At 35.1% G+C, this 21,692-nt stretch overlaps 2 protein-coding genes across 2 annotated transcripts in view; one reads left to right on the top strand and one right to left on the bottom strand.

Annotated features, from left to right (window-relative positions):
• The window catches only part of LOC124536656 (S-adenosylmethionine decarboxylase proenzyme), a 39,236-nt gene extending 36,072 nt beyond the window's left edge, over nt 1-3,164 (top strand). Inside the window, exons 7-8 of the mRNA XM_047113205.1 lie at nt 1,764-1,919; nt 2,502-3,164. Coding sequence (XP_046969161.1) covers nt 1,764-1,919; nt 2,502-2,639 — 294 coding nt within the window. The 3' untranslated portion in view covers nt 2,640-3,164. The remainder of the gene's footprint in view (nt 1-1,763; nt 1,920-2,501) is intronic.
• On the bottom strand, nt 3,152-20,654 carry LOC124536657 (fatty-acid amide hydrolase 2-like). Its single transcript, XM_047113206.1, has 12 exons — nt 20,449-20,654; nt 19,920-20,186; nt 17,140-17,266; nt 16,510-16,681; nt 10,741-10,865; nt 10,315-10,404; nt 9,346-9,491; nt 8,376-8,458; nt 6,798-6,984; nt 6,002-6,124; nt 4,005-4,139; nt 3,152-3,559 (listed from the first exon to the last, which is right to left on the bottom strand). The coding sequence occupies exons 1-12, from the start codon at nt 20,497-20,499 to the stop codon at nt 3,404-3,406; spliced, it is 1,662 nt and encodes a 553-aa protein (XP_046969162.1). The 5' UTR covers nt 20,500-20,654; the 3' UTR covers nt 3,152-3,403.
• Nucleotides 20,655-21,692: the final 1,038 nt, after the last annotated feature.

Genomic DNA, 21,692 nt, shown 5'->3' with positions numbered 1-21,692 from the left:
ACTGTTGTATCCCTGCAAAGGACGCGGGTCAGTTTGAAATTAGTAAGGTATAATCAAATAAAATAAAATAGAACTTTCAATACAAATTAAAACAGAGTTTAAATTTCGCTTCATAAAGTGTCCATAAAAATCCACCTTCTTTTTTTTCTCAAATACATACTTATTAATTTCTAAAATCAATTTTTATCTCACTTGTTTCGTTCACTTTCTTTTTAGTTGCTAGAAATGTTCAAAGGTCATAGGATATCGATTCGGTGCACACGGCTTGATATAATAATAAAGAAAATTTAAATAAGTAATAATTAATAAACAAATAATTAAAAAATAATCAAGCTTCTTGTAAGCTAAACTCGTTTTATTGTTTCATTACTTCAATTCTTGTAACACGAATTTGAAGTTGACATGTGTTTACATTTTTAAGGTAAATCAGCCTTATTTAGTGTTTGATTTTATATATTTGGTGTATGTATGTGGTAGTTAATGATTAATCGAACTAACATATAGGTACTTGTAATACATAATCAGTATCAGTATCAACATAACACAAAGTAAGACAATTTAGTATAAACTTTGTCATTAAATAGGAATGGCAGAATTACGGCTTATATAGTTTTACTACAAAGGTGTATAAATTTTTATAATAATAGATATTTGTACAAAAAAAATGTAACAAAGTTCCTCAAATTTGAGAAAACAATAACAAAATTAGTTCAATTGTCAACAAATTGGTAATAAGCCATTAATAAAATGTGGTTTGTTGAAAAAACAGTTTGACAATCTATGATTATCCTTAATAAGTGAACAAGCCTAGCGTGTCGCCGGCATTACAAAAGACATTTTTTTCTAAAATAAAAAAAAATATTATTTTTAACGGGCCACTTAAAAACTCAGTAGCTTATCGCTTGAAGATTGCACACAATTAGTTTGAATGAATAATTTAGCCTAGTTTTTAAGATATCACTGAAATTCTTAGAACAAGCCTAGCGTGTTCGCGGCGTGGCTATAGAAATTAGCATGAACACGCTAGGCTTGTCGCTGGCACTGAACGTGTTAAGTTACTAAATGATCAAAGAGACAAAGATTTTCTTCTGTGATTGATATGCATTCCATTTCTTAAGTTCATTTAAGTCCATCTTAAGTTAATTAAGTTGGTTTTTCAAAAGTACTAATTCCTTGAGTGAAGTTTATTTTCATTGCTTTGTTTAGTAAAGTATTTTATATTCTATTGTCATTAATAAATAATTCCCAGCAATTCGCAAAACACTATTAACTACTGTATCATAGCAGTGTTTCCCAAACTTCTTGGCCATGCCCATTGCACCATCTTAGGGTATGATTCCATGTCGCCTAATTTTCCCTAACTTGATACAGCTAGGTTAGTTAGGACGAGTATCTTGTAATATTCATAAAGCTTTGAATACCATTCTAATGAGTTAATTTTTGTTTACTTTTTGCTTACGAAGAGCGATCTGGAACTCCCATCTGTAAGTTGGTGTTGACACATGTTTGGGATAAACTTCTAAATATTGGTAACGCCGTAATAATGAAGTAACTCATATAACTAGCTTAGATCAAGTGAAAATATTTAAATGTAGCCACATAGTATTGCATGTAATAGGTTTGTTTGATCATATATGGTGGTAAACATGGTGGGTTGTTCCGCAGGGCTGTAAGTGAACATATTTAATCGTAGCCACATAGTATTGCATATAATAGGTTTGTTTAATAATATATGGTGGTAAACATGGTGGGTTGTTCCGCAGGGCTGTTACATGACGATCCACATCACGCCGGAGCCGCAGTGCTCGTACGTGTCGTTCGAGTCCAACGTGTCGGCGGCGAGCTACGACGCGCTGCTGGCGCGCGTGCTGGCCGCCTTCCGCCCCAACAAGTTCATCGTCACCGTCTTCGCCACGCCCGTGAGTATTCACATGTTTGCTATTCGACGCTCCGTTCAGTCATTCGTTCGTAAGCCAAATGAATGATAATTGTTTATATCATATATATTATGTCGGAGAAAATCACCAATACCCTCTTCGACATCATCGTATGTGATTACATGTCTTGTAGGCTACATCGGGATTGAATGCGAGCACACAACAAATACTGTTTCAATTTATTTCGCACAAGTTTTAAGCATATATGAATCATAATTATTACTGATCCATCCAAAATTTTGAATGATTCCTCTCGATGCAGATTGTCGCCTTTTTTAATCATGTAACTCAAATTTCCGCCACAGACTACATAACGATTTCGTGTTTCCCGCCGAAACGTCAAGATGGCGGTCGGTAGGTCGGCGATCGGTCGCGACGTATGATGCCATATTAGAATAACTTTAAATTGTAATAAAAATATAATTTAAGAAACTATTTAAAATGTAAACTATAAAATATTTCGCCACTTCCTCCGATGCGTTTTTATGTATTAAATTTATCGTAGTGTATGTGACATTTAAAATGGTGGATCACGTAAGAGAGTAAACGATTGCGTTGTCGCAGAACTCGCCGGGCGCGGACGCGTCGCGGCAGCTGAAGAAGTTCTCGTCGCTGGGCACGTACTCGCAGAAGGACGCGCAGCACTGCCGCTTCTCGGGCTACGAGCTGCACTACGCGCTCTACTGCAAGTTCCCGAGCTGAGCCCGCCGCGCCGGCCCCCCCGCGCCGCGCGCCGCCCGCCCGCTGCCGCGCCGCGCCGCGCGCGAGCCGGCGCGCGACCTGGCGCGCGCGCTGCAGCCGCCCCGCGCGCCGCCCCGCGCGCCGCCCCGCGCGCCGCCCCGCGCCGCGCCGCGCCCCGCGCGCCCCCTGCTGCGCGCGCTGGCCCGCGCGCTGCTCGCGTGCCGCTGCCGCGCCGGATGAGCCCCGCGACACGACACATGGCCATCGATTTTACATAAATGTACAAAATTAGAATTAATCAAATGTCTAGAGTGAGGTATTTCTACAATAGATTACTGTATGCTTATAGCTAGGGGATAAGTATCAGATGTCAGTTTAATGATTCTATTTACTAAAGTGATAAGTGATTAATGTTTAGACGACCCGCGACGCTCCGTCGCCGGTGAGCGCGCTGCGGGGTGAGGGGGGGGGCGAACGCGGTCGGTCGGGCGCGATCACGACTGTCGGAGATTTTAAATCAAATAAAAGATTTCTTCTCATTTAAAATGTTTTTTATTAACGAATTTGTAACATAGCACCATATACATTCTTATATAAAAATATTCTTCAATTTTACAACCATCACCTACCTAAACAATACTTTTATAAATAAGGTAATTGGAAAGCGAGTTTATCAGTCTATCTTTTCCAGTAATTAATTTAAATATAATAATCTTCAGACTAAACGGACATTCGAAATTTACATCGCACCTTTCGATAAAAAAAATTCAGTCAATTTTAACTGTTTACGAGTCCTCCTTGGGTACTTTACAAGGGGGGACAAAGCCTCCGAATTGCTTCTCCAGATGTTTGGCGACAGCTAAGCAGAGCGCTTCCTGACGCGGCGCAGCGACGACCTGGATACCGAGAGGGAGCCCATCGGAGTTGAGCCCCAGAGGAACCTGAAAACGATGATCAATAAATTAAATAAACCAACCTTATATCTAAAGTTTAAAAACATTATTAATAGAGTCATATGTAATTGAACATAGTATCGTTATTTTCTAAATAATTATAATTATTTTCATTCCCAATTAATTACATTGGAAATAACTAATGAGGATAGTAAAACCAAATTATTTTTTTTGATAATTAAATGTACAGTACGACACAACTTAGATGTAGCATCGGCAAAATTCGTCAAAATCAAAAATCAAAATCAAAGTATACTTTATTCAAGTGGGCTTTTACAAGCACTATTGAATCGTCATTTAACAATTAAGTGAAGCTACCACCGGTTCGGAAAGTAGATTCTACCAAGAGGAACCGGCAAGAAACTCAGTAGTTACTCTTTTTCATCATTTAAAATTATTTAAATGTATTCTGTATTCGAGTGGCATGTGGTACCTGCACGGCGGGGAACTTGAGCACGTTGAAGATGCCCCAGATGGCGAAGTTGTACGGACGCAGCAGCAGCGCCGCGTGGGGAGGCGCGGGCGAGGGGGCGGCCGGCGCCAGCAGAACTCCGCCCGACAGCGTCCGCTACACACACACACAGGCTCAAGTCCATTCCATTAATGTTATCTTAAATTTTCGCGATTATTACACATTTAAATAAAACTAATTATAACGGATGAATCGCGTATATTATTTTTTTTTTTTTTAAACATCCCGACGTTTCGAGCACTTTGCAGTGTTCGTGGTAACGGGTAGACTAAGATGACATTTGTCTATTTGAAGAACAAAGGAAATATTATTAACAACTACCGCCAACGATTTCTCAATTGATATCTTGAGTAACGTTCCGTTAAATTTTTAATAAGAATAAATCCCAAATCCAACAGACTGCAAGACCTAAAGATACAGTCAGTGCCTTCTGCGTGCAACCGGAACGTTACTCAAGATACCAATTGAGAAATCGTTGGCGGTAGTTGTTAATAATATTTCCTTTGTTCTTCAAATAGACAAATGTCATCTTAGTCTACCCGTGACTACGAACACTGCAAAGTGCTCGAAACGTCGGGATGTTTAAAAAAAAAAATTAATATACGCGATTCATCCATTCCATTATTTCCATTATGTAGACACTTCTGCCTTTATGTGCAACAAACATATATTACAAGTTAATATGTTGTCCTCATCTGTGGGGTTGCCTGTAAGAGATCGCTTTTAGTGATAAGGCCGCCCTTGCCGTCAATTTTCTGTAATTAACCATGTTATATTTACTGTTATTTTATATGATATTGAGTGCAATAAAGTTTTTATCTATCTATCTATCTTATATATAAGGCAGTTTTTAATAGACTGACATTAGCAAGCACAGATTAACTAGCAAGAGTGATCATAAAGATATTATTAAATATATTGATTGAACATAAAACAAACAAAAAAAACTAAAAATTATGTATGTATTGTGAAATTTTATATCATGGAAAAATAATAAAAATGCGTGTGCACCACAATAATTATAAAGCTATTTCAAATCAATTCAAGGTCAAAGATTTTTACATATCTTTTGTCTTTAAAAAAGAATTAACATTATTATTACTTAGATAATAATAATCGAAACAGTAAACGTAATTTTACAGAGTTATCATTATTTAGGAATAAATGACCTCTAATATTCTAATCTACAAGAACTTTTGAATAATTAGTTAAATATAATTATATATATATATATATCTGTAATATATTCTGCCTGGAAGTCAACAAGTATGAATTCAAATCGTTATTCATCATCTGCTTAATCTTGAATATGCCTTTTATACAAATATAATTTTACAAATGACAGTAATTTATGAAACGGCAAAGTTAAAAATGTCTGTGGAATTTTATTATAGAAACGAATACTTTGCCCCAAGAAGGATTTATTGACTTTGCGGAGTCGGAAACTTGGCGTTTTAAGCTCATCCTTACTTCTAGTGCACATATAATGATTTTATCAATAAATGAATACTTCTGTGATTTTTCCCAAGCATTGTAAGATGTATGTTTAAGAAGTGCGATTCCATCAGTTGTTAAGCAACATCATATTATATAATATATAGTGTTGGAGAGTAACCCTAGCCTTCGATACGGTGTTGTCATTTGGTTATCTATTATTGATTATATCACACTGTTGTTGCATAATTATTATGAATTTATGCTATTGAATTAACTGTATTATTGTAAATAAATGATCAACAATCTGTAAGACTGTAATTAATATTATTTTATATGTCACAGCATTTAATACTGGCATGTAACACTATTTATTTTAAAAATAATTGAGCTGTCATTACAAAACAATTTGAGGATAGCGTGGGATTGTAACAAAAGATAGAGAGATTGGAGCATCATTGTATATAATATTATTTTGGCCATCCCGTACTTCTGAAATTAATTTGACATTAGTGAATACGTACACCGAGATCCTCTCGCAGGGTCTCCGTGAGCTCGTCGGCCCAGGCGGCGGGCACGGGCGGCATCAGCTGATCATCCAGCAGTTTGAGAATCGCAGCCACCGTGTAGTCCGACTGCCCTATGAGCTGGAATACGAATATTTAAATATTAGCCACGAAGACGACTAAGTAGGGAATGCAATCCCGGCCCCTATTTTCAATCCCGGGATTACGGGATTGAACTAAGACAATCCCGGGATTTCGGGATTGTCCCGGGATTGAAAATTTGTATTAAAAATGGCAGAAAAATCATCGGTTATCATTTTTATTTAAACTTAGCAGTCTCAGAAAAACAAAATTGTCTTCTAAAACATTAACCAAAATGCCTATGACTCGAAAATTAAACATAAAAAAATACTAAGAAAACAATAACTATTTAGTATTTTCGTTAATCCCGAAAATCCAGGGTTTGGATTAATTTAATCTCGGGGTTTTCAGGACTGCAATAAGGCCGGGATCCAGCACTCCCATTGCATTTCCTAAGACTAAGTCATTAATAAATATATTTTATAGATTCTTTCTTTTTAGTTATAATTTTTAAATATTGATTAAGCAGAATATTCTTTATTTTTTATGCTTAATATAATTGTATCGTGTCCTGAATAAACATATATTTCTTATTAATAACAAGAAAGCTTTTTAATGACATTCATTAAATGGCACCCAATTTATTTATCAGGACTTCCTAACTTAATTTTTTCTACATTAAGAAAAATACTTTGATAAGTTGAAAAGCTATTAGATATAAGAGGTAGGGTACCTTCTTGCCGAGCTCGAGCAGGCCGACGGCCTCTCCAGCGTTGTCGGTGAGCAGGCGCGCGAAGCTCTCGGCCTCGCGCGCCATGGCGTGGCGCCACAGCGAGAAGCAGTGGTCGAAGCCCTCGTGGTAGTAGGGCTTCGGTGCGCTACCCGTCGACGTGGCCAGCGACGACAGGTTCGCCACCACTCTGAGGGAATGTAAACACCATGTAGCTTAAGGGCCATGGCCATCTGCAAGGTAATATTTTTTGACAATAGAATAGACAATTTACTTGGTGGTAGGGCTTTGTGCAAACCCGTCTGGGTAGGTACCCACTCATTAGATATTCTACCGCCAAATAACAGTACTCAGTATTGTTGTGTTCCGGTTTGAAGGGTGAGTGAGCCAGTGTAACTACAGGCACAAGGGACATAACATCTTAGCTCCCAAGGTTGGTGGCGCATTGACGATGTAATGAATAGTTAATATTTCTTACAGCTTCATTGTCAATGGGTGATGGTGACCACTAACCATAAGGTGGCCCATATGCTTGTTGGCTAACCTATAACATAAAAAAAAACAATAGGTAACTGGGCAACACCTATGTCGCAATTAGAAATATCTCTTAACTTTATATCCACCCATAACCCATAAAATAACCCCATGAAGCATAGCGTTAACATCATCAATTCGTCACCTTGGGAACTATGATGTTATGGCAGCAGCTACACTGACTCACTTACCCTTCAAACCTTAACACTATGCATTACTATTTGGCGGTTGAATGTATTACCTTACTCAGATGAGCATGCAAAGAGGCTCATTCATCATTAGTATTTACAATTATTACACTGGCAAACTCAGCTAAAAATGACTTGCTGTCAATCACAACTAGAATTTAACAATAAATACCATTAAGATGCTAAATTAGAATGAAACATTATTTTTTATATTTTAAATATTTACTTCTCAAGAACTTGTATAATTTTATTACCCAAGTTACTGTAAGTATATAATATTATATGATTGCTGTGAAGATTTAATTTATATTTTCTTATTTCTATTTTACTTAAAAGTGACTCATGCCAACTTTACACAGGTGCAATTCATTAATGAAAGGTGTTTTGTGACAGACATTCATTTAGTTCTCTTTGGTTTCACTCAATTGAATTCTGTGATCCTACTAATATTATAAATGCTAATGTTTGTGAGGATGGATGTATGAATGTATGTTTGTATTGTGTGTCTGTATGTAATTTGGTCATAATATAACGATACATATCAAGTATTCGTGCAAAGCCGGGGAGGGTCGCTAGTATTTTATATTGTGATACTGTATTCATAATTAAATTATTAATTTAATTCCGACTTGTTAAGTAAACTTTATGATAGTTCAACGCTTCATATAAAAATAATTTATACCCAACATATAGGATTAATGTGGCATCCTACCAGTGTTTTTTTTAATTAGAAAAATATGATTATTATTAATTCATATGATTGTAAATAGAGGTCTTATTCGTGTTGGTTTAATTGATCTCTTTATTAAATTAGTATAGAAAATTCTTCATTTTGTCGTAATAAATAGTGTATACTAACTTATTCATAGCTTTCCTCAAATCCGAGCATATTGGACTGACGCGGAGATCTTTTACAGTTTCCATGTAGTACACTTGAATATCCTGGAAGTGTAAAGGAAAAATTAATTAATTAGAAAACTAATTAGTTCACATCATAAAACCAATATATGCCATTCTTTGGAGAAACTCATTGAAATGTGGAATATTTTTCTCAATCAATATTTTGTTAAAATAGAAATTATATTTCTTATAAAGTAGGGAGGGAGACGAATAAATGAGCCACCTGATGGTAAGTGGTTAACACAATCCATAGACAATGATGTCGAATGAAATATTAATAATATATGACAAAGTCAGGAACTAAGATGTTATGTCCCTTGTAACTGGCTCATTTACTCTCAATCAAAATCAAAATAAACTTTATTCAAGTGGGCTTTTACTTTTGAATCGTTATTTAACAATTAAGTGAAGCTACCACCGGTTCGGAAAGTAGATTCTACCGAGAAGAATCGGCAAGAAACGCAGTAGCTACTCTTTTTCAATATTTAAAAAATACATAGTCATGTTAGTTAATGATTGGCGGTACAATATATTATGAGTGAGTACCTACACAGAATAGCGTTTATAAAACTAACTCCAAGTTTTAATATACTTTTGAACATACATCTGAATATTAAATATAAATAAAATAAACATTGGACAACATCACATACACTACTCTATCCCAATGTAAATAGCTAAAGCATTTGTGTCATGGAAAATCAGAACGACGGTACCACAAACAAATAGACCCAAATCAACAAAGAAAACTAACGAACTTTTTCTACATCGATTCAACTGGGAATCGAACCCGGGACCTCGGAGTGGCGTACCCATGAAAACCAAAGTCACCAAACAAAACGAATGAAGATCTAAAGAGACTGTATGTATATCCAGGTTACAGGGTACAAGGTTCTGCCCCCAGGACACCTGCCCCAAGTGTCTCGTACCTTGAGATTCACTTCCCGGTGGAGCTGCAGCAAGGGCGCCTGCTGGGCGGCCACGACGGCCGTGAGCGGCGCCAGGTCGGAGCAGTGCTTGCTGACGAAGCCCACGGACGCCATTGTGGGCTCCAAACCCGTACGCAGCGCCGAACCTGACACACTCGCGACTTAGCTTTGCGCGACCGACATGTGATATACAGGGTGTCACAGACAGTACTTTAGGAAGTACTAATAATTTAAAATGTTTTTTTTTATTTATTTAATTTACAACATCCACGGACTCACAGTTGTCTGTAACTTTCTAACATTCTACTTTTATACATTCTGGCATTTTATATCTTTATTAAACATCAGCAGTTCTTCGCTGGACTTAAAGCTTGTCGTCTTCTTGGAAGACGTGACCCACACTGACTCTTTTTTTTTTCATTTTAACTTAATGTATCCATAATCCATAATAACATATAATAAATAATACATAATACAAGATACAAATAATACATAATACAAGAGCTGAGATGGCCCAGTGGTTAGAACGCGTGCATCTTAACCGATGATTGCGGGTTCAAACCCAGGCAAGCACCACTATATATATATGTGCTTAATTTGTGTTTATAATTCATCTCGTGCTCGGCGGTGAAGGAAAACATCGTGAGGAAACCTGCATGTGTCTAATTTCATCGAAATTCTGCCACATGTGCATTCCACCAACCCGCATTGGAACAGCGTGGTGGAATATGTTCCAAACCTTCTCCTTAATGGCAGAGGAAGCCTTATCCCAGCAGTGGGAAATTTACAGGCTGTTACTTTTTACTTTAAATAATACATGACCAATTCTTTTAATCCATTCAAGATGTCGCTTTAAATCAGAGCATAAGAAGAGTATTGCTGTTTGCTGGTAGAATATACGATGGTGGTAAACCGTCCAGCGACTCCAGCGTCCACAAACCACCATGTGATTAATTTGTTAGGCTATACCTTTTAAACTCGTATGCCCAGCTGTGGGATTGAGGCCGAATAAGCCGCAGAAGAACGCCGGCATCCGAGTTGAACCACCGATGTCAGAACCTAGGATAAAAAAATTAACACATTTAATTTAAACAAAAGCAACACTAAGATTAAAAATTTGTATAATAGCTAGCTGTCACCTACGGCTTCGCTCGCTTTTTAGGGATCAGCCAGCTGTTAGGCTTAAAAAGTCTATATATTTGGTGTTCAAGATTGCTTCATAACCAAATTTCATTATTTACATAAACCCAGACAGACAGAGTTACTTTTACATTTATAATATTAAAGTAGGTTAAATATTGGAATTAATACATTAATTTTAATTAAATTGCTGTAGATATGATGTCTTCTAATCGATAATTTTGTATTGCAAAATGTTTCCATATATTCACACACATAGAGATATGGGGCTTGCGATAGCAGCAGCGAGGGCCGCCTCCCCTCCACTGGAGCCCCCTGTGGTGTGCCCCGTGTTGTATGGGTTGTTGGTCTGCCCGAACACCATGTTACGTGTCTCTTGCCTGAAAGCATTTCATTCACTTAACATATTTTTTAATCCTAACAAAATTTGATATTGGACTTTGCACAAACCCGTCCGGGTGGCTAACATTATCTTATCTATGGTATAGTTGTGGTCCAGTTCGAAGGGTGAGTGGGCCAATGGTACAAGCGACATAACATCTTAGTTCCCATTGTGGGTGGCGCATTGGCGATGTAAGGAATAGCTAATATTCCTTATAGCGCCAGTGTCTATGGCCAATGGTGACCACATAAAACATCTACGCTCAATGTGATAGCAGGCTGGGTGGATTTGTTATATAGCAGTCTGAGTGAGCTCATTATAATTGCTACTTGGAATATATTTTTGCCGTGCTGTAATATCGAATTGGTTCACCGAATATATACAAGCATAGGAGTACATAATGTTTTTTAAATACTTATGTATACAACTTAAGATTGAGGAACGAACATAAAAGGAAAATCTCTTTATTTATTAATCTACAAAAGTAATAACCAGCGGCTTTTCTATACTATAATAAATATGTATTGTACATAGTAGTACATACCTTTGTACCTTCCTCATGAATCATTCTGTTAGTGATAGAAACCGCATTAAAAACCATTGCATAATTAAAAGGATCTAAGCGTGCAGACAGCGCTAGGCGACTTTGTTTTATGCTATGTATGTAGATGTACAGTCAGAGTAAGAAAACCTTCGTCACTTTTCAAATTAATTCCTTTAACATGTCTTTAATTCTTAGTACCTTTTGAAACTAAAACATTAACCTGACAACTGCATATAAAATTAAACTTACATAGTATGACAACTTGGTTCAAAATAGTGTAACATCTTTGGACTACGTCTAGTTTTATATCAACGTGAAATATTTTTAATGACATAATTAGGCATTCCATATTTAAATTAGATATGATATCTTCTACTGAACTAAAGTCTGTCAGTGGCATATTTTCTCGATCGGTAAAGCTGTTTATAACCGTACCGATCAATCTCATTCGTGTCTTCTCCATCCTACGTGACATTGGCGAAATAATCTGTGCCCTGCCGGCACAACTAAAAGCCATTAAACTAACAATTGAATTGAAAGCTGTTTATCGCTCATACTGAGCACACGAAAATAGATCTTAAGGTGACGAACCTTTTCTTACCCCGACGGTACCAAAAAAACGGAATCGTTGTATAATCAAAAAGTATTGAGATAGTTTTCTCTAGAAAAACTTGATAATTTTTATGCGTGATTATATGGGGGTGGGAATATTACCAATTACGATGCATTTATAACTATTTTACTTCGTGTCTTGTTATTAATGTGTATTTATTTATCAAGCACGACTTGTAGTGTATCATATAGAGCTTTTTTATGGTACAGGTGGCAAAAGGACAGGAGGCCTATCTCATAGAAAGTGACTACCACCGCCCATGTACATTTGCAACACCGTGTGTTTACAGATGCGTTTATTTATTTAATATGGAACTCCAACACAGGTACATATGTAATACAAAAAATACAAGTTTAGACAATAAAATATTAAATGTACCTCCAATTATAGGAGAACACAACATGCACTTATAAAGTATTAAACTCTAAAACAAAACTTAAGAAATAAAAATAAAAGAAAGAAAAAACAAACTAAAACTAATAATTACAAAACAATAAAATAAAATAATTTATAGAAAACTATTTAACAAATTTAAACTAAACAAAATGTAAACTAAACAAAATGAAAATAAGATCAGAAACAAATTATAGAAACAAATTTACTTTGACTAACAATTTGCATAAAAGGTATAACATTTCTTTTTCTTGTGAATCTAATGAAACAGCATTTCAGGGGATTTAAATACATTTTATTTTTCTGACACCAGATTACTAGATTATTTAGGTCCTCTTGAAGCTCCAAGACATCAGACTGTTGCTTAATAATCTTATTGATTTTAAGATCGTCTGCAAACATGTATACACGTACATTACAGTTATGAGATCATTTATGAACAATATAAAAAAGAGTGGACCCAAATTTGAGCCTTGAGGGACTCCGGAGGTGGCAATGTAGGGATATGATTCATAGCCATCGATGATGACTTTCGCTGGCCTATTACAAAGATAAGATTTACACCATGTCAATAAAGGATTGGAAATTCCGTGATGTGCCAGCTTAAGAAGCAATAGATCATGGTCAACTTTGTCGAATGCCTTTGAAAAATCTGTATAGATAGACACAATTTGCAAATTGCTGTCCACTGCATCTATAAGATCTGAAAGGTAGTTTAATAAATTTGTATTTGTGGATCGCATAGCAATGAATCCATGTTGATCAGATGATAGAAGAGGCTTGACATGATGAAAAATAAACGGGTAAATAAGGGATTCAAAAACCTTCGACATTGCTGATAGGATCGATATTGGCCTGTAATTGCGTACAGATTCCTTATTACCGTCCTTAAATATTGGTACTATTCTGGCCTCTTTCCACTTATCCGGGAATATTCCACTGTAAATAGAGGTAAAGAAATAGAATCAGAACAGTTTTTCAAAAATATAGGAGGTATATTATCCGGTCCCGCAGTTTGATGCACATCAAGTCTTTTTAATTTAATTGCAACACTTTTTTGACAAATAAATATATTTTCCATTTCGTTACAAGATGTCGATTTACTTAAGCTATGGCTTGAATAGCCAAGGTTTGCCTCAAATACGCTTGAGAAGTTAAGAGCAAAAAGATCGCATATGCCTTTTTTGATCGCATATGCGTTGCAGACCTTAAAAAGGTCTAGGCCTTTTTTGGAGGTTCCCAAGTCGTTTCGATTCGGAAAAACCTCCAGCGAAAACCAGTTCCAAAGAGAGGTTGTACTAGGCAGAAAATGTCTTAGAAATCACGCTGTTGTGGTTAGGTATTTTAACGAGATCGAGAGTCGAGATGGCCCAGTGGTTAGAACGCGTGCATCTTAATCGATGATTGCGGGTTCAAACCCAAGCAAGCGTCGCTGATTCATGTGCTTAATTTGTCTTTATAATTCATCTCGTGCTCAGCAGTGAAGGAAAACATCGTGAGAAAACCTGCATGTGACAAATTTCATAGAAATTCTGCCACATGTGTATTCCACCAACCCGCATTGGAACAGCGTGGTGGAATATGTTCCAAACCTTCTCCTCAAAGGGAATTTATAGGCTGCTGTATGTATGTATGTTGTGTGTCCGAAAGTGAAATTCAACAGCTGTTATCAAATGCATGGATTATGTAAATCAGCTTTACTATCGTTGCCCTTTGCACTTAAAGCACTTTAAGCGCTGTAATGTCAATACAGGATAATAAAATTAATCTAGCTATCCATTACTTATCGCGATAGCAATAAATTTAACACGTCATAAAATATTCAGCAGTAATGCAGTTTACGATGTGCACAACGCCGGTCGAGTCGTACGTTGACCGATAGAGTCAAGGCCCGGCATTAGGGTTGTCAGAATCATATTTTTCGAATGTACAAAATATATTTTGTATCTGTTGTAAAAAATATTAGCCAATCAGCCGTTACCGAGATGGCCCAGTGGTTAGAACGCGAACATTTTAACCGATAATTACGGGTTCAAACCCAAGCAAGCACCACTGAATATTCGTGTGCTTAATTTTGTTGCAGAAGTGCGAAATTTACAGGCTGTTGTTGTAAAAAAATATTATGTGCTGTTATAAAATATGTCGTTTGGATTAAGATGGCTGGTTAGCCGATGTGATAGTGATTAGAACGTATGAAATTTAATACAACATACGGGTTCCAAGACGAGTATACACAAATGGATTATAATGCGCTTCATTTGTAATCGTAATAATTCATGTCGTATTTATTGGTAAATAATATATACATATAACGTGATCAGATCAAAGTTCAACCAACATTGGAGCCATCCTCCTCAAAATAAAAGAGGCTTTAGCCCATCATCAGAACATCTGCTGTTACTTTTTAAAAGCTATGCAATAAGAAAGTCAAGATGTTCGAAAATTCTACTAAATATTATAAATAAATAACATCTTGAGTTATAATTATTAATTGCCAAGGAGATGACAACAATGGTATCTAATTTATTATGTCTTTGTTGAAAACGATATTTAATGGTATTGATTAATTTAATGATATTTTTAATGGTATTTAATATATTCTGCTTTTAGGTGACAACCCTACAGAACATATTATATATACTATACTTATATATAACATAAAAAAGGGAATATTGTGTAAGTTCAATATGATACGTGTGCATATTAAGAGCGTACTTGAATGCGAGCATTGCGTAATAATTACGAAGCATGTCTTTGTAAGAGCAAAACTCGTACAATCACATTTGTTAACGAAATTTTATGAAGTAACATTTCTTTTCGATTTAACCTACTTTCCGAAGTGGTAACTAGCGGTGACGATTATCTTATTCTTTGTAATAGGCTATTTGACTGGTTTTTAAAATCCATTTTATATTATTTAGTACAAGTTAAGGAAAACAGTAAAAGTTGTGTTTTTTATTTCTAGTACATATTTGACGAAAAATATCATATTAAAAATTCCATATTTAAATAGCGCACAAAAATGCTACTTGGACAATATGGCGCTGCAATGGGGTTGGTGACGTCACTTTCCTGTATTTTAATCTGTGGTACATATAGTAGAAAAGCTAAGTTTACAAGAAAATGACGGCCAATCAGGAGCGTTTTGTGTCACGTGACAAACGTTTGAAAATTTGCATTTTTATTTATGCATTTTTGAATAAATTAAGTATTATTTTCAACTTTCGTTAGTAAATAACTATTATTAAACTCATAACATACACTGATTGCAGTAATTCACAATTTATTTTTCGCATTGTCAAATAGCCTATTGTTATCGTTCGTTAATTTAAGTATTCTAATCTTCGTTAATTTAAGTTTTCGATTTATTTTTAAAAATTATTAAATGAACTTTTAAAGACCAATATTAAGAATTCACATTTGAAACGCATTAGGGCACACAATCAGCTAAAAGTAGTGTTTAGCTGATTGTTTAAGACTCGCATTTAGGGTGCTGGTTGTCATGTGCTAGGCATAAAGATAAGATAGGAAATACTTGGTGGTAGGGCTTTGTGCAAGCCCGTCTTGATAGGTACCACCCACTCATCAGTTATTCTACCACCAAATAACAGTACTCAGTATTGTTGTCTTCCGGTTTGAAGGGTGAGTGAGCCAGTGTAACTACAGGGACAAGGGACATAGCATCTTAGTTCCCAATATATGTATATATTTATTTTGTGATACTTTTCGTATATTCGTATAATCCTCTTTACTATTCAGACATATACTAGAAGAATACATAGGTAACGGCTTGGTGCATTTATGCATGCGCATATGGTACCTTCATAATCAAATGAATTGAGTTTCAAAAGTTCTCGCATTAGTAATGCTCGGCGCCAACTCGAATATAGTATTTAGTTTAACTTTCCAAAGGAGAGATAAACTCAAACATATTTTAGCAAGCATTACACTACACTTTGTAGTCTTTGACTAGTTTAAATCCAACCTAAATGGACTCAAGACCCTTCGAAAGTTCTGAATCCCCCACTACCATCATCATTCATTGGGAAGGCAATCCTAGAAGACCAAAGGTAAGGTAACTGGCAAACTTACCATTTGTTAATCTCAGGTACATTGGTGACGGCGACCGGTATGGCGCCGGCGGCTCGTAGGAGGCGCACGCACTCCGCGTCCTCGGTCGCGCGGGCGTCCTTACGCGCCCGTATGCCGAGAGTGTGCAACATGCCTTTAACCGCGTGGCTCTCCTTGGCAGTGAAAGGAACCCCTAGAGTTACATTTGCCAATATTAATATACTAGTGGGACTTCCAGAAAGCAACGCGTTTATTCAGAAGATTTTTTTAGGAATTTCGAAACCTATAACAGCTTTATTTACCTTGTCATTTCATTGTAAACTGTAAGTCACAAATCTATATTTGTCGCCAAAATTATTACAGATATAAGAAATTTTTTAACAAATCTTAAAAAATTAGTAAAAATGCCATCAAGAATCCTCATTGTTTCCTGCACATCTATGGTTGGAGCTTTTTAAAATGAGACCACAACCCATTTTTTATAACCTAAATTAAAAAAAAATACATATAGAAAGCGACAGTAAAGACGACGGTTAATCCAACCGTCCGAATCAGCGGTAGTTTGCCAATAAGCCTACTTGGATAAATAACCTTTTGATCTCTGACATACGATACTAACACAGAACCATGGCATTCATTATCTACACTCACCTAGAAACGGTTTCTGTTTAAATTCTTCTTCGGACAATCCATTTTCGATCATCTTGTCAACTTCTCGAGCGTCTTTAAGCGCATCTTCGTATCTCTCATCGGTGACTGCGTTGAGTACTGGATTTACCTGCAATATATGCCGAACTATATTGACCGATCAATCTTAAATCTTAAAAAGCCTTTGTAAGCTTCAGCCCCCTCCTCTTTTATAGGGAGGATTACGGTTTATTCTCTGCGATGCTCCACTAAATACTCATGTTTATAATTAATTTTATCGACGAAGAGAAACCTGCATGTGTCGGATGAACATCTTCCACTGCTGCATCACCAGCAATGGAATACCATTTTGGAACAACCTTCATAAAAAAGGGGATCATAGCCAAGGAGTAGGACACTTACAGAAAATGTACTTGAACTTTAAAGGAGTAATGGTACAAATATTTATAATATTATTGTATCAATCAAAATCTCTCTGTTCCTTTCCCTTTTGAGGAGAAGGTTAGGGGCATATTCCACCACGATGCTCCAATGCGAGTTGGTAATTTTTCAAGTGGCAAAATTTCGTTGAAATTAATACATGCAGGTTTAATAAGAAACACAAATTAAGCACGTGAAAATTTAGTGGTGCTTGCCTGGGTTTGAACCCGCGATCATTGGTTATGATCCGGTTTTTGTTTATAATATGCAATACAAAGTATCGTATCATAGTAAGTATGTAAATATAAGTATGATTACGGTATCTTCATATGATACAATGATAAACTTTGTAAGTACGTATGATATTATGATAAACGAGAGGAGCAACGACCCCTCCGATAGAACGATAGCCTTAACCTAATGCTTATCGACGCAGTGACATCGTTAGAATTAAACGTTAATTAACATTAAAATATCGAAGACAGAATTAAGCTTTATGAAATGAGAAAAGTCACATTATGTGGACTAAGGCTTTGACGACCTCCGTGCTCGACTAGTGTGTACACCGGTTTTTATAGGTACGCTACTCTGAGGTCCCGGGTTCGATTCCCGGCCGAGACGATGTAGAAAAAGTTCATTAGTTTTCTATATTGTCTTGTGAGTGTTTATGGTACCGTCGTTACTTCTGATTTTCCATAACACAAGTGCTTTAGCTACTTACATTGGGATCAGAGTAATGTACGCGATGTTGTCCAATATTATATATTACATAATAAGGCTGGAGTCAGAAGGCAATCACGGCCTGTGTAACATGTCGGGACAAGGCACGATCCCATTGCTGTTTCTAACTTTTGAAATATCTTTTTAACAAAACTCCATTTATTTTTTCGACATTTATGACGACAATTATGATTATTTCCTTTCCGAATCATGGCATTACAATTCATTAGACAGTTAAGTTGTTTAACTTAACTGTCTAATGAATTACCCGGCACTGACCGCAGTTACTCCGACGGAAAAGGAGCGTCGAACTTCAAAGGACAAGCGGTCTAACTTGTAACCTTATAAAACCGTTTCTTTAAAAAAACAGTGAAAGTGAGGGAAAGGGAAAAGAAATTTTAGTGAACGACCGAGATACAAAAAAATATATATTAACTTTCGAACGAAAATATATAGGAAATATATCAAGTTGAGTAAGTAAAACAATACTAGCAGTCATTATCTTATCTTTATGTAAATCCATTGTTTATTATTCGCAAGGACAATAAAGTTAAAACTATTGATAAATACTTATTTCTCCAATTCTCTACTTTACTAATATACCACAACTAAAACTATATATAGACTATTCCAATCATAGACAGTATTAAGATGAACAAATGTTTTTGAAACAAAAGATATTTAGATTTAAGTATATTAGCTCATAGCTTTTTTTGTATGAAATAGATAGGTAGTGGGGAGGAAAATATTCCATATTATAGTAAGTGGTCATTACCACCTTCAGACATTGGCACCGTAAGTTATTTTAATTATTTCTTGCATCGACAATGCCCCACCAACCTTGGAATCTAAGTTATACAATACACTGGCTAAATCATTACTTCCATTGGAATACAACAATAGTATGTACTGCTCTTTGGCCGTAAAATATATGTTGAGTGCATGGAACCTCCTCTAATGGGTTTGCATAAAGCCCTAGCAACAAATAAAAGCCCTACTAGTTTTTGATTATAAGTATATCTTTATTTATGATACAACACCACTCCATTTATCTAATCTACTTTTATTTTACATCCAAACATCGGATAACAGCCTCTTCTGCATTCAAAATGCCATTTCTTTGCGTTTGATTATCAAATCATAATATATTACTATAGATTATTAAGCATTAAATGACATTACATCAATACAATGTCAGATGTTGTTTTTTTGGCATTTTTCTCTGGCTGTTAGAATAGGCCTTATTTAATTACTCTAAATTTATTCACTCCAAGGCCTTACATTAAATACGGATAATTAATAAGCTATTAATAGGAGCTTAATATAACTTGATGTAATTATTACCATTTTTAGTTTATCCATGTGTGTGTGCATGAAAAAATACAGCACACATAAATCTTTAACGATCTCATTAAAGGTTTACATTTATAATGTATTTATTTTTACGATTTTAGTTTTATATTATACAAAGTAAAAACGAAGATTTTATTAAATATTTAGATATCCGAATATGAATATTCATTATAAATATAAATTATATACAAATTAAACAAATATTTTTTTAAATGTATGACTTATGAATATATTTATAATGTACATTACATAGCACTATATATTACAATGATTTACAATAAGCCACAAACCTGCTTAATTCTTTCAATACATGCAGTCACAAGATCCTCCGACTTAAGTTCCTTCTTCCTTATTTTTTCTGCCAATGTTACGGCACTTTCCATTAAAATGGCATGCCTTTTCTCCAAGTCAGGAACTGCATGCCGTTTACCATCCCAGTATAAAGAGAATACGAAGTCAATAAACTGATCCAAGAAATAGCGAAATAAAAAGAATAGCTTTTTTAACAAATTTATCATCACATCTTTACATATTCTGTTTGTTTTGGATTTGCGTCTCTGAAAGTAAATAAAATAATTTATTTTTGTCTTTGTGATAACACTAGAACAATACAAGTTTAACTACACCGGCAGAAAGGTGAGCTAAAAAGTAAATAATTTTTTTTTTTTTTTTTAATATATATCTGATCACATAAATACAAAGGCACATCCTTTAGGAATTATGTGACAATACACTACTTTTTAATTAATTTTATTAATTATAATATTTAAATTACGTGAATTAATTAAATTAATAGTCATAAATATTTATAAAACTCACTCCTGATTTATCTTTTTTAGAAATACTGCTAGAATGTTTTTCAGTTGCCATCACTAATATATTTCTCAGCAAAAAAATAAATATCAAACGAACTTTAAACTTATTAAGATTAAATATTATTGTTTTTCACTTAACATTAACAACAACACTTCTAAAGTTGCTACTATGAATATGAAACTTATTCAAGTAAATGACAACTCCGATTTCTGACGTTACATGAAAGTCAAAGCTGCCAACTTCTAAAATACCACTGCAGCACTGAAGCAATGAGCGAGTGCGTGACAGACGAATATAAAAATTATAATAAAATGTTTTGTTTAATTTTAAACCCAAACACTTTTTAGAATTAATTCAGATCAAGATGATTGTTTACATTATTAATGAAAAGTAATTGCTCAAACTTAAACTATATATATAAGCCATCTCGCATCTTAGTATAAAACAATTATAAATTATTTATTTAATTTACAAGCGGTTACCTTGTTTATGTAATTTAATAATATAAATTTGTATTTTAGAAAAAATATGGTTGAGTTGGTTTTAATATTAGTATCTACATATTTATAACCTATTTAATAAAATATATATATATATATATATATATATTGCAGGTTGGTAATATACGTTTTTCCGTTTAATTTATTTAATGATTCACACTAGTCACTACACTAATGGTCGCGTCATTTACAACAAATTAATCTAAACCGCTTATATGTAACGTGCCTCACTGTAACCGATTATTTAGTTGTAAAGCTTGTTTAAGACCCTCTGGGTAGGTATCAATTACTTACCATATATTCTACCGTCTAACAGTACTTATACATAATACTTAGGATCTATTGTGCACAAGGCACAAGAGACAGAGACATCATTAGCAGAACGCAGATTTTTTTAAATTTTAAGTTTAAAATTAGAATCATAATAGACTTGAAAATACTTTTTTTGCCACAGTACTCATTTATATGAACCATCTTAGCTAATATACATCTTTTTGTGTTGTATAAAGTCCTGTCAAGATTTTTAACGCATTTACACGCAGATCATTTGGAGAGTCATATTATATTCAAGGTTATTATAGAAAACTTTATGTTTGAAGAATAAAGGTACCCAGTTAAATGTTACGGCCACCCTTACTTAATATTTTGGCGGCATAAGAGTCCTTAGCAGTCCTTCAGATGTATTTTGATATAACACGCTAACCAAGTTATTATATAAAAAATTTAATAATAATTGTAGATATAAGC

Source organism: Vanessa cardui, chromosome 17 (genome assembly GCF_905220365.1).
Source record: "Vanessa cardui chromosome 17, ilVanCard2.1, whole genome shotgun sequence".
Classification (NCBI taxonomy): Eukaryota; Metazoa; Arthropoda; class Insecta; order Lepidoptera; family Nymphalidae; genus Vanessa; species Vanessa cardui.
The sequence above is the reverse complement of the archived record's forward strand: the minus strand, read 5'-3'. Positions and strand labels throughout refer to the sequence as shown.

Coding starts and splice junctions, on each gene's coding strand:
- LOC124536657 (XM_047113206.1), bottom strand. CDS start 20,499: ATGGCAACTGAAAAACATTCTAGCAGTATTTCTAAAAAAGATAAATCA. Junction 17,267..19,919: donor GTATTGAAAGAATTAAGCAG/GTTTGTGGCTTA, acceptor CATATATTGCAG/GTAAATCCAGTACTCAACGC. Junction 4,140..6,001: donor CCCTGCGAGAGGATCTCGGT/GTACGTATTCAC, acceptor GTGTGTGTGTAG/CGGACGCTGTCGGGCGGAGT.